General features: G+C 51.7%; 1 protein-coding gene across 1 annotated transcript; it reads right to left on the minus strand.

The window, feature by feature from the left end:
- Positions 1-874: 874 nt before the first annotated feature.
- HDAC1 (histone deacetylase 1) lies at positions 875-13,479 on the minus strand. Its single transcript, XM_032202426.1, has 14 exons — positions 13,414-13,479; positions 10,248-10,360; positions 9,739-9,856; positions 7,082-7,156; positions 5,844-5,982; positions 5,109-5,250; positions 4,298-4,390; positions 3,885-3,993; positions 3,570-3,710; positions 2,975-3,083; positions 2,739-2,869; positions 1,826-1,972; positions 1,679-1,727; positions 875-1,309 (listed from the first exon to the last, which is right to left on the minus strand). The coding sequence occupies exons 1-14, from the start codon at positions 13,460-13,462 to the stop codon at positions 1,282-1,284; spliced, it is 1,443 nt and encodes a 480-aa protein (XP_032058317.1). The 5' UTR covers positions 13,463-13,479; the 3' UTR covers positions 875-1,281.
- Positions 13,480-14,511: the final 1,032 nt, after the last annotated feature.

Below are 14,511 nucleotides of genomic sequence, written 5' to 3' on the forward strand. Positions count from 1 at the left end.
ATCAGCTGTACAAAACGAGATGCAAGAGAAAGGCCAGTTCTGATCACAAAAGACCTTTGGGTGTGAGATAATGTGTGGGAGTAGGAAGAGGAGTAGTTATAAAAATGTACAGAGCCCCATCTGCTGTTCCCTTGTACAGATAACAGCTCAGACTGCTGATAAAAAGTTCTCCCTGTTTACTGGCCTTGAGAGCAAAGAGAGGAGAGGTTCAACCTGAAAACATTTGTATGCTTCACTTCAGAGAAGTTTTTCAGTGAGCGACACATGTCGACAAGACGCTTCAGCTGGGCTCGGTTTGTCTGGTCTTTACACGACTTGGGAATTTCTGCCGTGGTTTCAGTTAGGACACAGATCGGGACAGAGAAAGCAAATTACAGCACACGTAGCTGAGGGCAGAACAAGCTGGAAAAGCGAAGCAGGCGGCCAGACGGGCAGTAACTCACTTCCCCCCTGCAAAGAGGGGCATAAGTATAGAAAAAAATGTATAAAAACTTCACCCCTTCTCTTACTCGAGATGCATAATGCTGCCACACTAACTGGATCTGCAAGATCTTGGAAAATGTTAACCACCACATTAGGGTGATTTTCATTTTGCATTTTCCAGATCTGCACCTGCAGGGCTCTTGGGCAGATTCACTCAAGCAATTTTCAGATCTGCTTTTAAGCTGCTTCATCTCTTTCCACAAGTTTGCTGCAGGGAGGTAGCCAACTCTATTCAAGAACTGCACTATTTGACCCTGAGAAGCGGCACCAGCTTGCAGTTACTTGCCATGGTGGAATCAGACTGAAGACCAAAGGAATAGTCAGTCTTCTCTCACAGGCTTCGTTTGGGAATTCATATCTCCCATCAAAAAAAAAAAAAAAAAAAAAAAAAAAAAGAAAAAAAGAAAAAAGTTTCATGGCCATCTTTCCACCTAACCTGAAATGCAGATACTACTTCTACTTAAATTATTCTTTTCCAAGGGCGGTTACTTCAGAGGAGAGTAAAGAAAGGAAGTGATTTTTTAAAAGACACACTAAGGAGGCAGTGGAAGGCAAGAGTGAAACTTCCCAGTCACCAATCCTGGGCAGTGCAGGTCTCTCTACTCCGCAGAATCCTCCCTATCTGCTCCCAGAGGAGTGCAGCAAGGAATAATTTACAGTTCTCAAGTCATTTATATATTTATATAGAAATATATACAGAAACATATATAAAATATAAATCCTGTGGAATGGGAGGCAACCGGAGAAGCTAACCTATGATAACTATGCACTGACAGGGACTGTCCAGCTGCAGCCATCTTAGGTAGATTTTGTCTCTTCCTTCACCCTGTGGAAGGAAATAGGGAAGAATTTGGTTTAAACAAGTACCTCAGGCTGTACCCAAGCTAGAGCTGCAGCCTTAAAAAGGCTGATCAGATAGCCCATCCTAAAAACACCATACTCTGATGTCAATCTCCCCCTAAAACTAGTAATGTATTGAATACACAGTACTTTTGAGCCCTTTTCTTTGAGGGCTTTCACAGTGCTTTATCAGGTGTGCTGTTCTACCTATGCAAACTTCTCCCCATGACAAAGCCATCCCAGCTACCACATCTCCCTTCCAACCCCACAAGTTACACAATAACCCATCGGGGGAATGCACAAGGAAGTACAAAGGCAGCCAGTTAATTGCCAAGCCAAGAGACACGGGGCTCACCCTTTGGGTTCTGGTTTTTCCTCTTTTGCTTTTTCCTCTTCTTTTTCCTCTGGAAATGAGAAAGAAAAAAAAAAAAGACATGGTAGAACGGTAGGAAAGCACACACCAGGCAAAGTTCCATGCAGCTGGGAGGGCTTCCAATCTTACCTTTCTTTTCCTCTTCCTCCTTTTCCTCTTCTGTTTTCACACGCTTCGCTTTCTTAAAGTTGGCAACGTTTTTGCGCCCTCCTTCCCCTTCATCTTCAGAGTCAGAGAATTCTTCATCACACGATATTCTCTTATCAGAATTGCGGACTGAGAACGTGAAGGGGAGAAGAGGTTGTTTCAGCAGAGTTAAAAGTCAGAAGACACCGAGCACTAACTTCTCCAAGTGCATCTACACACGTGGGAAAGAACTGATAAATCTACCTAAGTCACAATTAGGCCACAGCAAAAGCACTTCATCTTTCTACCTGCCGTCTCTTTTAACTGATCACTTCTGACTGCTCCTGCTTAAGATCTAAGATCACATGTAGAGCTTGGATTAGATACAGCGTGATGTCTAGACTTGACAGCATAAGCAGGTTAACCAACTTCACACTGAGAAAATCTGACTGCCAGATCTAAAGGCCATCAGCCAATCTGGATAAAAACTAGCATTTTCACTGAGGCAGGCAACTTCTGGGATCAAACCTGATAGAATACTTTCTGGGAGACTGTCATTGCACCTACATCACAGGAACTGTTTAAATTCTCACATTAAGGCCTAAGTTCTTTCTTTATGGAAATTGTCTCCCAGGGAGACATTTCTCCCAGGGAGAAGAAATCTACCAGCCCCGCAGTACTCAGCCTCATTGCTTCATTACAAAATCAATCAGAACACTGGAAACAGATTCAAACTGAACGACTCCAGAATTAAAATAAATCTAAATCACGTATCCTCCTGTCTTTGTAAGGTAATTCAGTTTAGTGCCTGCACAGTTCTCCAGCTAACTGATCCCGTTCAGCTTTGGCACCCTGAGGCCCAGAGCTGTACACTTCCCAGCAAGGCAATGCAGCTATGCCAGAGGCAAGTGCCTACTTGAAATGCGTTTCTCAGGATCTTCTTCCTCTTCATCTCCACTGTCTTCCTGAACAGCATCTTCGGGAATTGGCTGCATCTGGACACCAGGGGCATGAGGCAGCATGCGCAGATTCTCAAAGAGACGTTGCCTAGAGCCGGCCAGAAAAGGAATACCTCCGTCAGCAAGAAGCCACCCACGGCTCTGAAGCCCCCAGAAGAAGGTTTCAGTCTTGTGAAGAGGAGCAAACACTTACTTGATCTTCTCGAGATACTCGTTGGTATTCTGGTTAGTCATGTTGGAGGGACTGATGTGCAGCTTAAAGTCTGGTCCAAAGTACTCAAAATAGTCGTTATATGGAAGTTCTGCAGGCAAGTTAAAATAGAACAAAAGCCCAAATTAACAATGGACCAGTAATGAAATACCTCATACACAGTGGGCTTCAGTGCTACATAAGAGCACAACTGCATTTTCCTAGGGGTAGGAGCTGACGCTTTCATAGCCCAAACTCAGATCAAAGCAGATAGTTTAGCAACAAGAGCCTAAGCTTACTTGGCAGTTAAACACGCTCAGTGCACACAAAAGTTTTCAGTTGAAGGTCATCTCATTTCAGTACAACAACAAACCTGCTGGGTACCTTTTAATGGAGGAGAGACCTACAGAAATGTAACGTAAGCAACAGCTACTGAAAATCAGGGAATTAAAAAGCTCTTCCATGGTAATAATCAAGAGCTAAAGAAACATCTTAGGGTTCCTGCCTCTCCTGCAGCAACATTGTGTCCCTGAGCTCTGTTACCAGATAGTCATTGTCCCTTTGTCTTGCCTCAAACACTGCAGGGGAGAATTATTACCGTTTGGGATTTCAGTGTCCAAAGCCACAGCAGTTTCGTAGGTCCAGCATCTAGCCACGTTGCGGATCGTATAGCCACCTCCTCCCAGCATCAGCATAGGCAAATTAAAACTTTTTACAAACTCCACACACTTGGCATGACCTGAAGCAAAGGCAGTGGGGAAAAAAGGCCATAGCTTCATGACATAAAGGACAAACTTCTCAGTGAAAACCGATTATTTGTGCCAGTTTAACACAGGCACTGTACAATACAGTTCTGGCCTCTCAGGATCACAGACCAGGCCTTGGTATTTTGATGGAGGCACTGTACTCTTACCTTTGATGGTCAGATTAAAACAACCCAGCCTGTCTCCTGACAGAGAATCAGACCCACACTGCAAGACAACTGCGCTAGGCTGGAACGTCTCCATCACTTTAGATATCACCTAAACAAAAAAAACCATTGTTACGCTTTCTCCACAGGACAGTGTCACAACAACACAGTAATGTCCACGTCAGCAAGCAACAAGAAGACATCCCTAGTGTTCCCACAGCTGTTGGCTCCCCTGTACTGGTAACACTGGGGCTCTTGCAACGAAAAGCTTACTGATGACAGGCTGTGATTGTTAGGGAGAAATACAGCCCCCGAAGAAACTCATAACAGCAGTTTGAGTCTCCCCAAAGAACGGCTCCAGAAGTACCCAACGACAGAGTATGATGCACAAAGCATCACCCAGCAAAGCCACTCACCGGCTTGAATATCGCCTCATAGGACTCATCATCGATACCATCACGGAGGGGGTAGTTGACAGCATAGTACTTGCCTTTGCCTGCACCAATGTCCTGTTAAAGAGAGGAGAGACCATAAGGTCACCAGAGAATCACCTACAACACAAATATTGTCCATCAGAAGGCAAGAGCCAGTTGACCCCACCAGCAGGTATTTAGTGTACGTGGGTGCATTTGGCTCTCTGCTCGGGGAACAAGAATCTACCACTGTCACCTTCATGTTGTTCTGAGCACACAGCCTCCCACTCCACTGGCAACAGCCACTCTCTTCCACAGCTGTAAAATTGGTGGTCAAAATTCTACTTCCAACCTGATACCACATCTGTACCTGACTTGAAAGAGTGCCACCGTGACCACCATGTGATTCCTTAACACGCAGAACTGACTCAGAGGAAGAAATGCCAGCAAGATGCACCAACACACACAAAGGCACTCCCTGATAAACTGCCACAAAAAGCTTGTGGGACCAAACTGAGCTTGGAAGAAGCTGCAGGTGACCCAGACCCCATCTTCAGAGTCACTTCTCTGAGCATAATTCCACCAGAAGGCTGCTAAATGACCAATATCACAGCCGTGATTTTATGGCTATCCAGACCATGATCACAGGACCAAAGCACCCACTCCAAGAGCCAAGCCAGCTGCCTCACGTATACACCTTTGCTCTCACTAAAAGGATGCTACTTTGAGAGCATTATTCAAAGCAGGAAAACCCAGGAGAGCAGTGATTTTAGTTAGGAATTTCAGGAGTTTTCTGCTAAGCCTTCGTTCTCACCCGTAGGTCCCCTGTTCCTGGGAAGTATTCTCCGTACTTATGGAAGGACACGGTCATCACACGGTCTGTGGTATAGAAGGCTTCCTCCACGCCATCCCCATGGTGAATATCAATGTCAATGTACAGCACTCTCTGGTGATACCTAGGATCAGAAAGGAGTCAAAATGTTGTGTTTCTTCAGAGCAGGAAGAGCCCTCCCCAGCAGAGTACGTGGGGAGAGGGCAAAGAGCTCGGTGCTGATCCTGAGGCTGCGCAGCTCCAAGCAGCTGTCGCTCTGGTGTCTACGGGCACAAGAAGTGTGGAGAATGGGCACGTGCCTCAGTCAGCAGTGGAACAGAATCACCAAGAAAAACAAAGTGGCTTTGACTGCTGCAGCTGATCTCTGAAGGCAGACTTGACTCAGTTTATTCAGATTCAGCCAATGGACTCTGCGTTTTTACGTCCAAGCCTCCCACTGAGTTTTGCCTTGAGCCAAAAGCTGTCAGGGTGCTAACCAGCAGACACATCTTACAGCTGTGCCCCCTTTCTCTCAGGGGAAGGAGGAGGGCCTAAGAGCAACCACACAATGCTCCAAGCCTTCTGCTTCCCGCACAGAGCCACAACGGGACACAGCCCTTCTGCAGAGAGGGCACCACATCCCAAAGAGGTAGCTCACTAAGACCTCCATGAAATGCACAGCTAAAAAAAGCAACAAGGAGTGGTAAGGACTCAAAAAGCAGTAAGGAATCCACCTACTTGAGGAGCTCCAAGATGGCTAGGACAATATCGTTGACGTAGCAGAAGCCAGATGCCTCCGACTTCTTAGCGTGGTGAAGGCCCCCTGCCCAGTTCACAGCGATGTCTGTCTGCTGCTTGTTCAGCTTCACAGCACTGGCTGTTGGGAGAAGGATTACAAACCGTTAGCACGAGGGCAGAGTACCCATGGCATGGACAGAGGGGTAAAGCACAGGTCCCTTGTCACCACCTCGTTTTTCCTCTGTGCTTTTGAGCACAAGCCTAAACCAAGGGTTTGAACGGTGGCTGGCTCAATAAGCTAAGAGAGACAAGGGAAGAGCAATGCAGCCACTCCTGTGCCTGCTCACACTTTTAACAGCTCCCCATTTATGCCTCAGAGCACAAAATGTGCACAAACAATCCCGCAGCATCTAGCTTGGGGCACAGTTAAAGACAGAGGAGATTTCTCAGGGCCGCAAGCATGAGATTTAACGAATGGTTTTATCCCATATACGCTTGGGTCAGTCACCGAATATGCATTCAGACAAAGGAAGTTCTCTTCACCCAACTCCTTCCCAAACTTTCTGCAATTTTGCAAGTCTCCAAGGATGGAAACACATGCTACATTCTGTGGAACGTGCAACCTTGGGACCGCAGAGCACGCTGCAGTCAGCCCTGGGACGCGCTGCTGAGCCCTGTTCCAGGAAACAAAGATTTCTAGATGTCACCGCGGGAGTAGCGGCCACCAAGCTTTAAGGCCTTTGCACAGCAACCCGGTTTGGTAATACCAAGACTTTCTGCAACAAAGTATTTGAAAACAGAGAAAGCATTTTAAATGTTCCAGCTTTCGATTCCCTCTTGCCTCAGGCCCCGAGCCAGTGGCTTTAAGTAACCCCTTTCTGCTTTCCAGGCTACACCTACTCAGAGCAATATTTTTACAACTTTTTTTTCCTGTAAAGCTCACATCGATTTTTTTTAAATTAAATCCCTGTTGCAGCTGGGGTTTTGTCTACCACATGTTGTTCTATCACTCACAGGCTCCTTCGTCCAGTTGCTGCAGTAACCCCAACTCGTGAAGCTATGCACCACAAACACAAAGGGATCTGCCAGCGTGCAAGGCTTGAATTGTAACATGACAAGAAATCTGGGTCTAATTATTAAAGAACTCAGAAAGAGTCCCAGGGCTTCCCCACCACCACCTACAAGGATTACATACATCTGCTCAGGAGAAGAAAAGAACAGATGAGTTGCAAGCTTACCAACGGAGCCTCCAGCAGAGAGCTGACAAAACTCAAACAACCCATCGAACACGGGGCAGTCCTCCCCAACGTTGACTTGAAAAGAATACACAAGAATGAGTAAGACAAAGCCACAGATAAACGCTGAAGCTTATGCTACCGATCTGCTTTTAAAAACTAACCAGATAAGCATTTTAATCAACAGAAAAAATAACCACAAAGGAATCATTGTACACAAATACAATCAACCTGAGGTTGCCTGATGAGGCAAAAAGGTTGCTGCTGCCGGGAAGGTGCTCCTGACCCTTGTGCATGTGGTAGGAGCACAGGAAAACCAGTGCCAGGGGCTGTGCTGAGAGAGGCACGCCATCTGCTGGGGCGCACCACGAAGGGATGCAGAACCTCGAAAGAGTGGGCAGCAGGGAGATGCTATGGAGCAGAGCTGTGCAACACCAGGACACGTCCCTAGCAGAAACCCCCGTGCCCCTTGTCACAGCAGCACATTTACGGGATTTGGCTCTGCTCTGGCAGGGCGTGCTGGTCAGCACAGCCCCTGCAAATAGCCAGCAGCCCTCACCATCATAAATCAAAGCAGTAACAGCAGGCTTGGATCCAAGGGAGATTTTGCAAGGTTTGCTTTCACAAGCAAAAAAAAAAACTGTATTTTTGTAGCAATCTCTCTAAAATGTTTTCTTTTCTCTGCTTAATGGGAAAGGCAGAAGCTGCAGATCTCAGCATTAGAAACTCAACAGTACGCAGTCTTTAGACAATGTGATAAGGGAACTGAATGGTCTCCGTGCAGGACACAGACCTCTGAAAAGGACAATGCCCATCACGACACTCAAAGGAAGTAATTGTTCTCCCTTCCCAATTGTTTCAGCAGGGCATAGCAAAGAGCGGAGTTTGAATAATTAACTCAAAGAAGCTTTTCCTGTGAAGCGAGGAGAATTCAAGTCATCAGTTTCTGCATGCTTCCCATTACAGCAAATTAAACACTTTGCTTCTTAGGCTGCGGCTCAGTCTTCTCAACTCCTTGGACAGGCAACACGGCATTAGCAAAATTAAATTAGAAACCGTTCATTACCTTCACTGCCCCTCAGAACTTTGTGGGCAGCACTGACAGTGTCTGAGGGTTTTCCTCTGCTCTGCTGGCAAAGACAGGAGGAGCTGCTGTATGGCAGAAGCCAGGGAGGTTTCCCATTAGAAGCTGCCAGGACTACCAGGGAGGGAGGGAGGGATATTAATAACTGGGGTCAATCGCTTGGCTAGAGGCATAAAGCAAGACAAGAGGAGCAGATGCTCTTTCCTCCTTACAGTGGGTGGGTGAGGATCTTTGTATCCGAGACAGAGTCCAGTACGGACGTGGAAACATCCTTGTGGACATCCCAGCCCTTATCCTTTCCTGAAAGGAAAGCTAAAGCAGGCTACAGAGACCTGTCACTGTACCGAGGAGCAGTGACCTTGTCTCCTGTACCACTAATCCCTTCTGAGCCTCCCGTGCTAGCTCTTTAGCTAGGCAGAGGCTTGCATTTTACAGGCCTTGTTGAAGGAAAGACCTGTCCTATGCGTGTTTACGATTAATTTTCTTATTTTGCCTCCTTCAGGTAAATATAGTTCTGTGGAAATACAGTACAGAAAATGTGGACTACCAGAGAGCAGAGTGGGTGTTTATGAGCCATATCAGCTCCAGGGGTAAACAGTTCACTGTGTAAATATGTACTTTGGTATATTAAGGCATATTATTTACTGTAGGAAGTCTTTCAGTATATATTAGTCATGTCTCTCACACGCTCATGCCTAAATATCTATTTCAGCCGTGAGTATTTCAGCTCATAGCAGATTTCCAAGCGCCCCTACTTCAGACCTTAGACCCGTATTTCGTTTAATTTGGAAATTACACTTCACATAAATGAATCCCATGGGCTTTTTTTCTGCTCTCGAGGAACGCAGTGTGCATCATCAAAACACTTTAAATGAACCCCAAGCCTTCCCCATCTGTCCTTACTAGCTAGAAACCTAGACAGTCATTGCCAAAGGACTTCAGCTCAGAGCTGCACATAAACCCAAAAAAGGTTTCTGTAACGTTAAAGTGGCCAAGGGGTTTTCAGTGCTTTTGTGGACTGTAGAGGTTGGAAGAGAATGGAGAATATCTCAAGAAAAAAAACAAAAACCAGTCTAACACCAAGTGGACAGGCACCATTGTGCATCTCAAACTTCCCCGCTTCCAAACTGCCGTTGCTCTGAAAAGCCTTCAGAATAACTACAGATTTTGGACATGATTGATGAGTTTTTTAAAAATAAATAAATAAATAAATAGCCCTTTCCCACCCTGAGACCTTTGGTTAAAGTTAAACGATCACAAAATGCATCATAAATAGAGTAGTTTGGTCATCTCTGAGCCAGGAAGGTAACTCAGAAGAATTTCCATTAAAACATAAGATCAAAAAAGACCACCAGGCCAAAGGGTTCTCCTCAACTCTTTTGGCAGATTGGCTGGAGAGAGAAACCCATTTTTAAAACGCTGGATTTACCAGGTAAATAAAAAACCAAGTCAGGAGGAAGACAGCCTCCACGGGTTCCTCCTGCTCTGCTTATCGCCACCTGCTAAAGCTCGCCCAGGAATCCCAGGTGCACAAACTTAGCACTGGCAGCACTACAGCACTACGCCCGCAGCTTACATCTCTGCATCTGCTTGCTGTACTCAGACATGTTATCGGGGCGGATAGACCTCAGGAACTTGATGTAGTCGTCGCTGTGGTACTTGGTCATTTCTTCTGCGTTTGCCTTGTGAGGGCGCTGCAAGGACAAAGAAGAGCAAAGGCTTGTTTGGAAACACGTCTCTCCCCTAAAGCCCGTTTCCAGTCTCAGATTTACTCCCAGGGAAAGAAGAAAACCAACAACCAACCCAGCAGCAATAGACAAGAGGAACTTATTCTCAAAGGCAAGGATGCCATTACCACAGAGTGGAACACATTACACATCTAGACAAAGAAAATATTGAAGTTACAGAGAGAAAACCAATTTTCCAGTCTCCAAAGCTTATCTGATGCACAGAGCATCTCAGGGAAATGGGAACGGGAGAAAGGAGAAATGCATCAGTACAACCATTGAAGTTTTTCTTTTCTTTCATTAAACTAAGAGCTGACGATTGAACTACCATCTCCCATACACATTTCTCCTCACTTACATAGATCTCCATCTTCCTGTAGAGGCCGTAGTTCAGCAGCAGGTTGTGGGTCATCCGGATCCTGTGGGGCTTCATCGGATGCCCTTGGCCATAATAATAGTTTCCAACATCACCTGGGGACAGAAGGGAGTTTGTTACAGCAGGGAAAAACACAAATTCCTCCAGACATGACCAGAGTGGAGCCACGGGGCCGTCACCCATCTGTGGGTTTACCCCAGGTCACCTCCCCACCCCGATATTCCCCTGCCTCATAAAGCTGAGCTCACGCTGCTCTCTCAGCAGGCACCGCTGTGTTCCCCCTCCTCTCCCACGAGGTTTATTTTCACGATTTTTTTCACAAAATTTTAACTGTTGCATTTTGCCATTTGGCTACGGGACGCAGAGCCCGAGGGCTGCCAGGAGCAGGGGATGGCACGAGCGGCAGCAGCACCTCACCAGCACTGGTTTATTGGGAAATCAGAGCGGGTTGTGCACGTAGTTTTACAGCTCGCAGTCACTTTAGGGAGCAGGAGACCCAGCCCAGCCCGGCTGTGACTCAGCTGGGAGCTATTTCGTCACCGGCCTCAGCGCTCAGCAAACTGCCACTTCCTCGCAGCACGGCCCTGCCTGCTGCTCAGCGGGATGGGAACGGCGCAAAGCCTGACCCCAAACCATTCTGTGGGTCCTGCAGCGAAACCGGGCGTCCTCGGTCTGCAGCGAGGGGTTTTAACCGGGTGACGAGTCACCGCCAAATCCCAAACCCCAAAATTACAGCAAAATGGGGTAAAATCGAGCTCTGGGGAACCAGGTAGGGATGCTCAAAAGCCCATCTAGAAGATGGGAGTCCCTGCTAATAAAGGAGTCACCCCCAGGGCAGTTCTAACCTTACACACCCCCCGTGCACCTCGGGGGCCCCAGGAGGGACCCCCGTGGTCCCCAGCTGCTTTCTCCCAGCCTCCCCCCCCGTGCCCAGACCCTTCCCAGCAGCTCGGTGCTGATCCCCACTGCAGTTTCCTTCTCCCATCTGAGTTTTATGGCTCAGGGACCTCATTTTGGGGCGTTACTGTGCCAAGATTGCCCAGCCCTAAGCTCCCTGCATGACACCCGAGCAAGCCGGCCTCCCCTAAGTGCAGTTTACACCTTCCCCGACAAAGAAAAAGCACACCTTCACCCCAGGACGGGCTGCGGGTGTTTGCCAGCCCCTCGTAAAAGAGCAGAAATAAAGCACTAAAACCAACCCAGGGAGTGAACGAGGAGGGGACAGCGCTCGTTTCACGGGGACACCGTGCAGGGGTACCCCCCGCTCAGGGCATCCCCGCCCCGTGCCTCTTAGGGTCTGGGGTCGTTGAGGACCTGAGCAGCTCCCCCGCGACCCCACAACGCTCTCGGGGCGCAGGAGGAAGTTTGGAGGTGGTTTTGGTGCTTCCTGAGAGCGCTCCTGCAGTGCTCACAGCCCCGGCACCCCGCTGGTTTTGCTGTCACGGGGGGTCACAGCCAGAGACGCCCCCCCCCCGCCCCGGGGCTGCCCCCCCCCAGCTCCTGGGAAGCGATCGAAGCCCTTTTTTTGCCTGCCTGGCCCACGAAACCCCTCGCTCTGCTGCTCGCCGGCGAAGGACGTCCGCTTAGGAAGGAAAAACAGCGGTGAAAAGTTTTTATTTGACCTCGCAGACCCAAAGCCTCCGCGTTACGGGCGGGGGGGGGACCCCGCAGCACCCCCACCGCCTCCGGAGAGCTGAAAACGAGCCCGAGGTGGGCCGTTTACCACGATTTTTACCCCAGGATGAAGGGCAGGATGTGGGGAAAGTGCCTGAGGAACCCAGCGGGGGCTGCAGGCAGCTCCCACACCCCGTTACGACCCTGTCCCAATGAGGGGGGGTTACAGAGCCCAAAACCATCCCCCCCCCAGCCTTGGAAAAGAGAAAAGAAAGAAATCCGCCAGCCTGCAGCCCGAGATGGGACTGAATGATACCCCAGGATGCTGGGACCCCCCCCCCAAAATACACCGTGGGGCTGACCCCGGCTCAGTGGGGCCGCCCCCGACCCAAGCAGGAGTTCCCACAGAGCCTCTGTGCCCCCCCTAATGGAGGCTCAGCCCCCCCCGGGGCCCCCCAAGCCCTTTTTGGGGGCTCCCCCAGCCCCTCCTGCCCCCTCCCCAGCTCTCCTTCTCCCTCCTGCTCCCCCCAGGGCTGCCCCCCCCGCCTCCCTGTTGCTCCCAGCCCTTCTCAATGCCCCCCCCCAACACCCCCTGGCCCTGCTGTGCCCCACACCCATCCTAACCCCCCCCCCCCCCCAGTGCCCCCATCGCCATTCTTAACCCCCCTCAGTACCCCCGCCCCCCCCCAGTGCCCCCTACACCCTTCCTAGCCCCCCCCATTACCCCGCTACCCTTCCTAACCCACCCCCCTCAGTGCCCTGGGCCCCCCCCCAAGTGCCCCCATCCCCCTTCCTAGCCCCCCCCAGCACCATTCCTAGCCCCACTCGGTGCCCCTCCACTATTCCTAGCCCCCCCCCAATACCCCCCCTTAATTCCTAGCCCCCCCCCAGTGCCCCCCCGCTATTCCTAGCCCCCCCCAACACCCCCATCACCATTTCTAGCCCCCCTCGGTGCCCCCCCACTATTCCTAGCCCCCCCCAATGCCCCCCCCCCATTCCTACCCCTCTCCCCTCAGTGCCCCCAGCCCCTACCCTGCCCCCCACCCTTCCTAGTACCCCCAGAGCCCCCCCATACCATTCCTAGCCCCCCTTAATGCCCCCCAATTCCTAGCCCCCCCTAGTGCCCCCCCCCACTTCCTACCCCCCCTCAGCGCCCCCAACCCCTACCCTGCCCCCCTACCCTTCCTACGCCCCCCATCACCCCCAAAACCCCCCATTACCCCCCAAAATCCCCCCTCACACCCCCCACCCCCCTTTTAACCCACTTTTACCCCCCTTTTACCCCCCTTAACCCCTTTTAACCCCCCTTTAACCCCCCTTAACCCCTTTTAACCCCCCTCAACCCCCCCATTACCCCCCAAAACCCCCCCCACACCCCCCCACCCCCTTTTACCCCCCTTTACCCCCCTTTTACCCCCCTTTACCCCCTTCACCCCCCCATTACCCCCCTCCCTCACCCCCCCCCTTACCCCCACGCCCCCCCCGTTACCCCCAGCCCCCCCCCGAGCCCCCCCCGTTACCCCCGGCCCCTCACCGTCGTAGTAGTAGCAGACTTTCCGCTTGGTGCCCTGCGTCAGCGCCATTTTCCTGCCGCCGCCACCGACCCCGCCGCCGCCGCCGCCGCCGCCGCCGCCGCGCAACGCAACCCGCCCCGCCGCCGGGGCCCCGTAGCCCCGCCCCCCCCCGCGCGGCCTCTGAGCCAATCGGAACGCGAGGCATGCGCCCCCTTCCCGCCCGCCGGCCAATGGGGAGGCGCGTCGGCGGAGGGGCGGGGCGAGTGGTAGCAGGCTAGGCGGAGCGATGGGGGGGGGGGTGTATGGGATGTACCATTAGGGTGAGAGGGGGGGGTGTGTGTGGGGGATGAACCATCGCTGGGGAGAGGGGGGGAAGGGGCTGTGGGGTGGGCGGGGGGGGCGGAACCATTGTGGAGAGGGGAGGGGGGGAGTGGAGAGGGGAGGGGGGGGAGGCAGGTGGGGAGGAACCATTCGTGAAGGCGGGGGGGGGGCCCGGTGAGGGACCCCCGGTGTGGGGGGGGCACCGCCAGGGCCCCGGTCCCGGTGGGGCTGGCGGGGGGTCCCCAAAATCCTGTATGGCCCGGGGCAGGCGCTGCGGGACGGGGGGGGGCTGAGGCTGAAGCCCTGAGCCCCTGCTGTGGGGCCCCCCGGCTGCTGCCCCCCCGGGAACCGGGGGGTCCCCAGTCCCTAGGGGCTCCCCGGTCCCAAAGTGCCCCCGATCCTGAAGCCTTTTGGGGTCTCCACACGGTCCCCAGGGACCCAAAGCTACCCCAGGGGCTTCCCTGTCCCAAAGCATCCCCGGTCCTGAAGCCCTTGGGGGGGTCCTGCACAGTCCCCAGGGACCCCACAGCCACCCCAAGGGCTCCCTGGTCCCAAAGCCTCCCTGGTCCTGAAGCACTTTGGGGTCCCCACACGGTCCCCAGGGACCCCACAGCCTGGTCTTGAAGCATCCCCAGTCCTGAAGCCCTTTGGGGTCCCTGCACGGTCCCCAGAACCCTACAACCACCCCAGGGCCTGAAGCCTTTCCAGTCCTGAAGCCCTTTGGGGGTCCCCACATGGTCCCCAGGGCCCCAAAGCCACCTCAGGGGCTCCCCTGTCCCAAAGCGTCCCCAGTCCTG

This window comes from Aythya fuligula, chromosome 23 (assembly GCF_009819795.1).
Source record: "Aythya fuligula isolate bAytFul2 chromosome 23, bAytFul2.pri, whole genome shotgun sequence".
NCBI lineage: Eukaryota > Metazoa > Chordata > Aves > Anseriformes > Anatidae > Aythya > Aythya fuligula.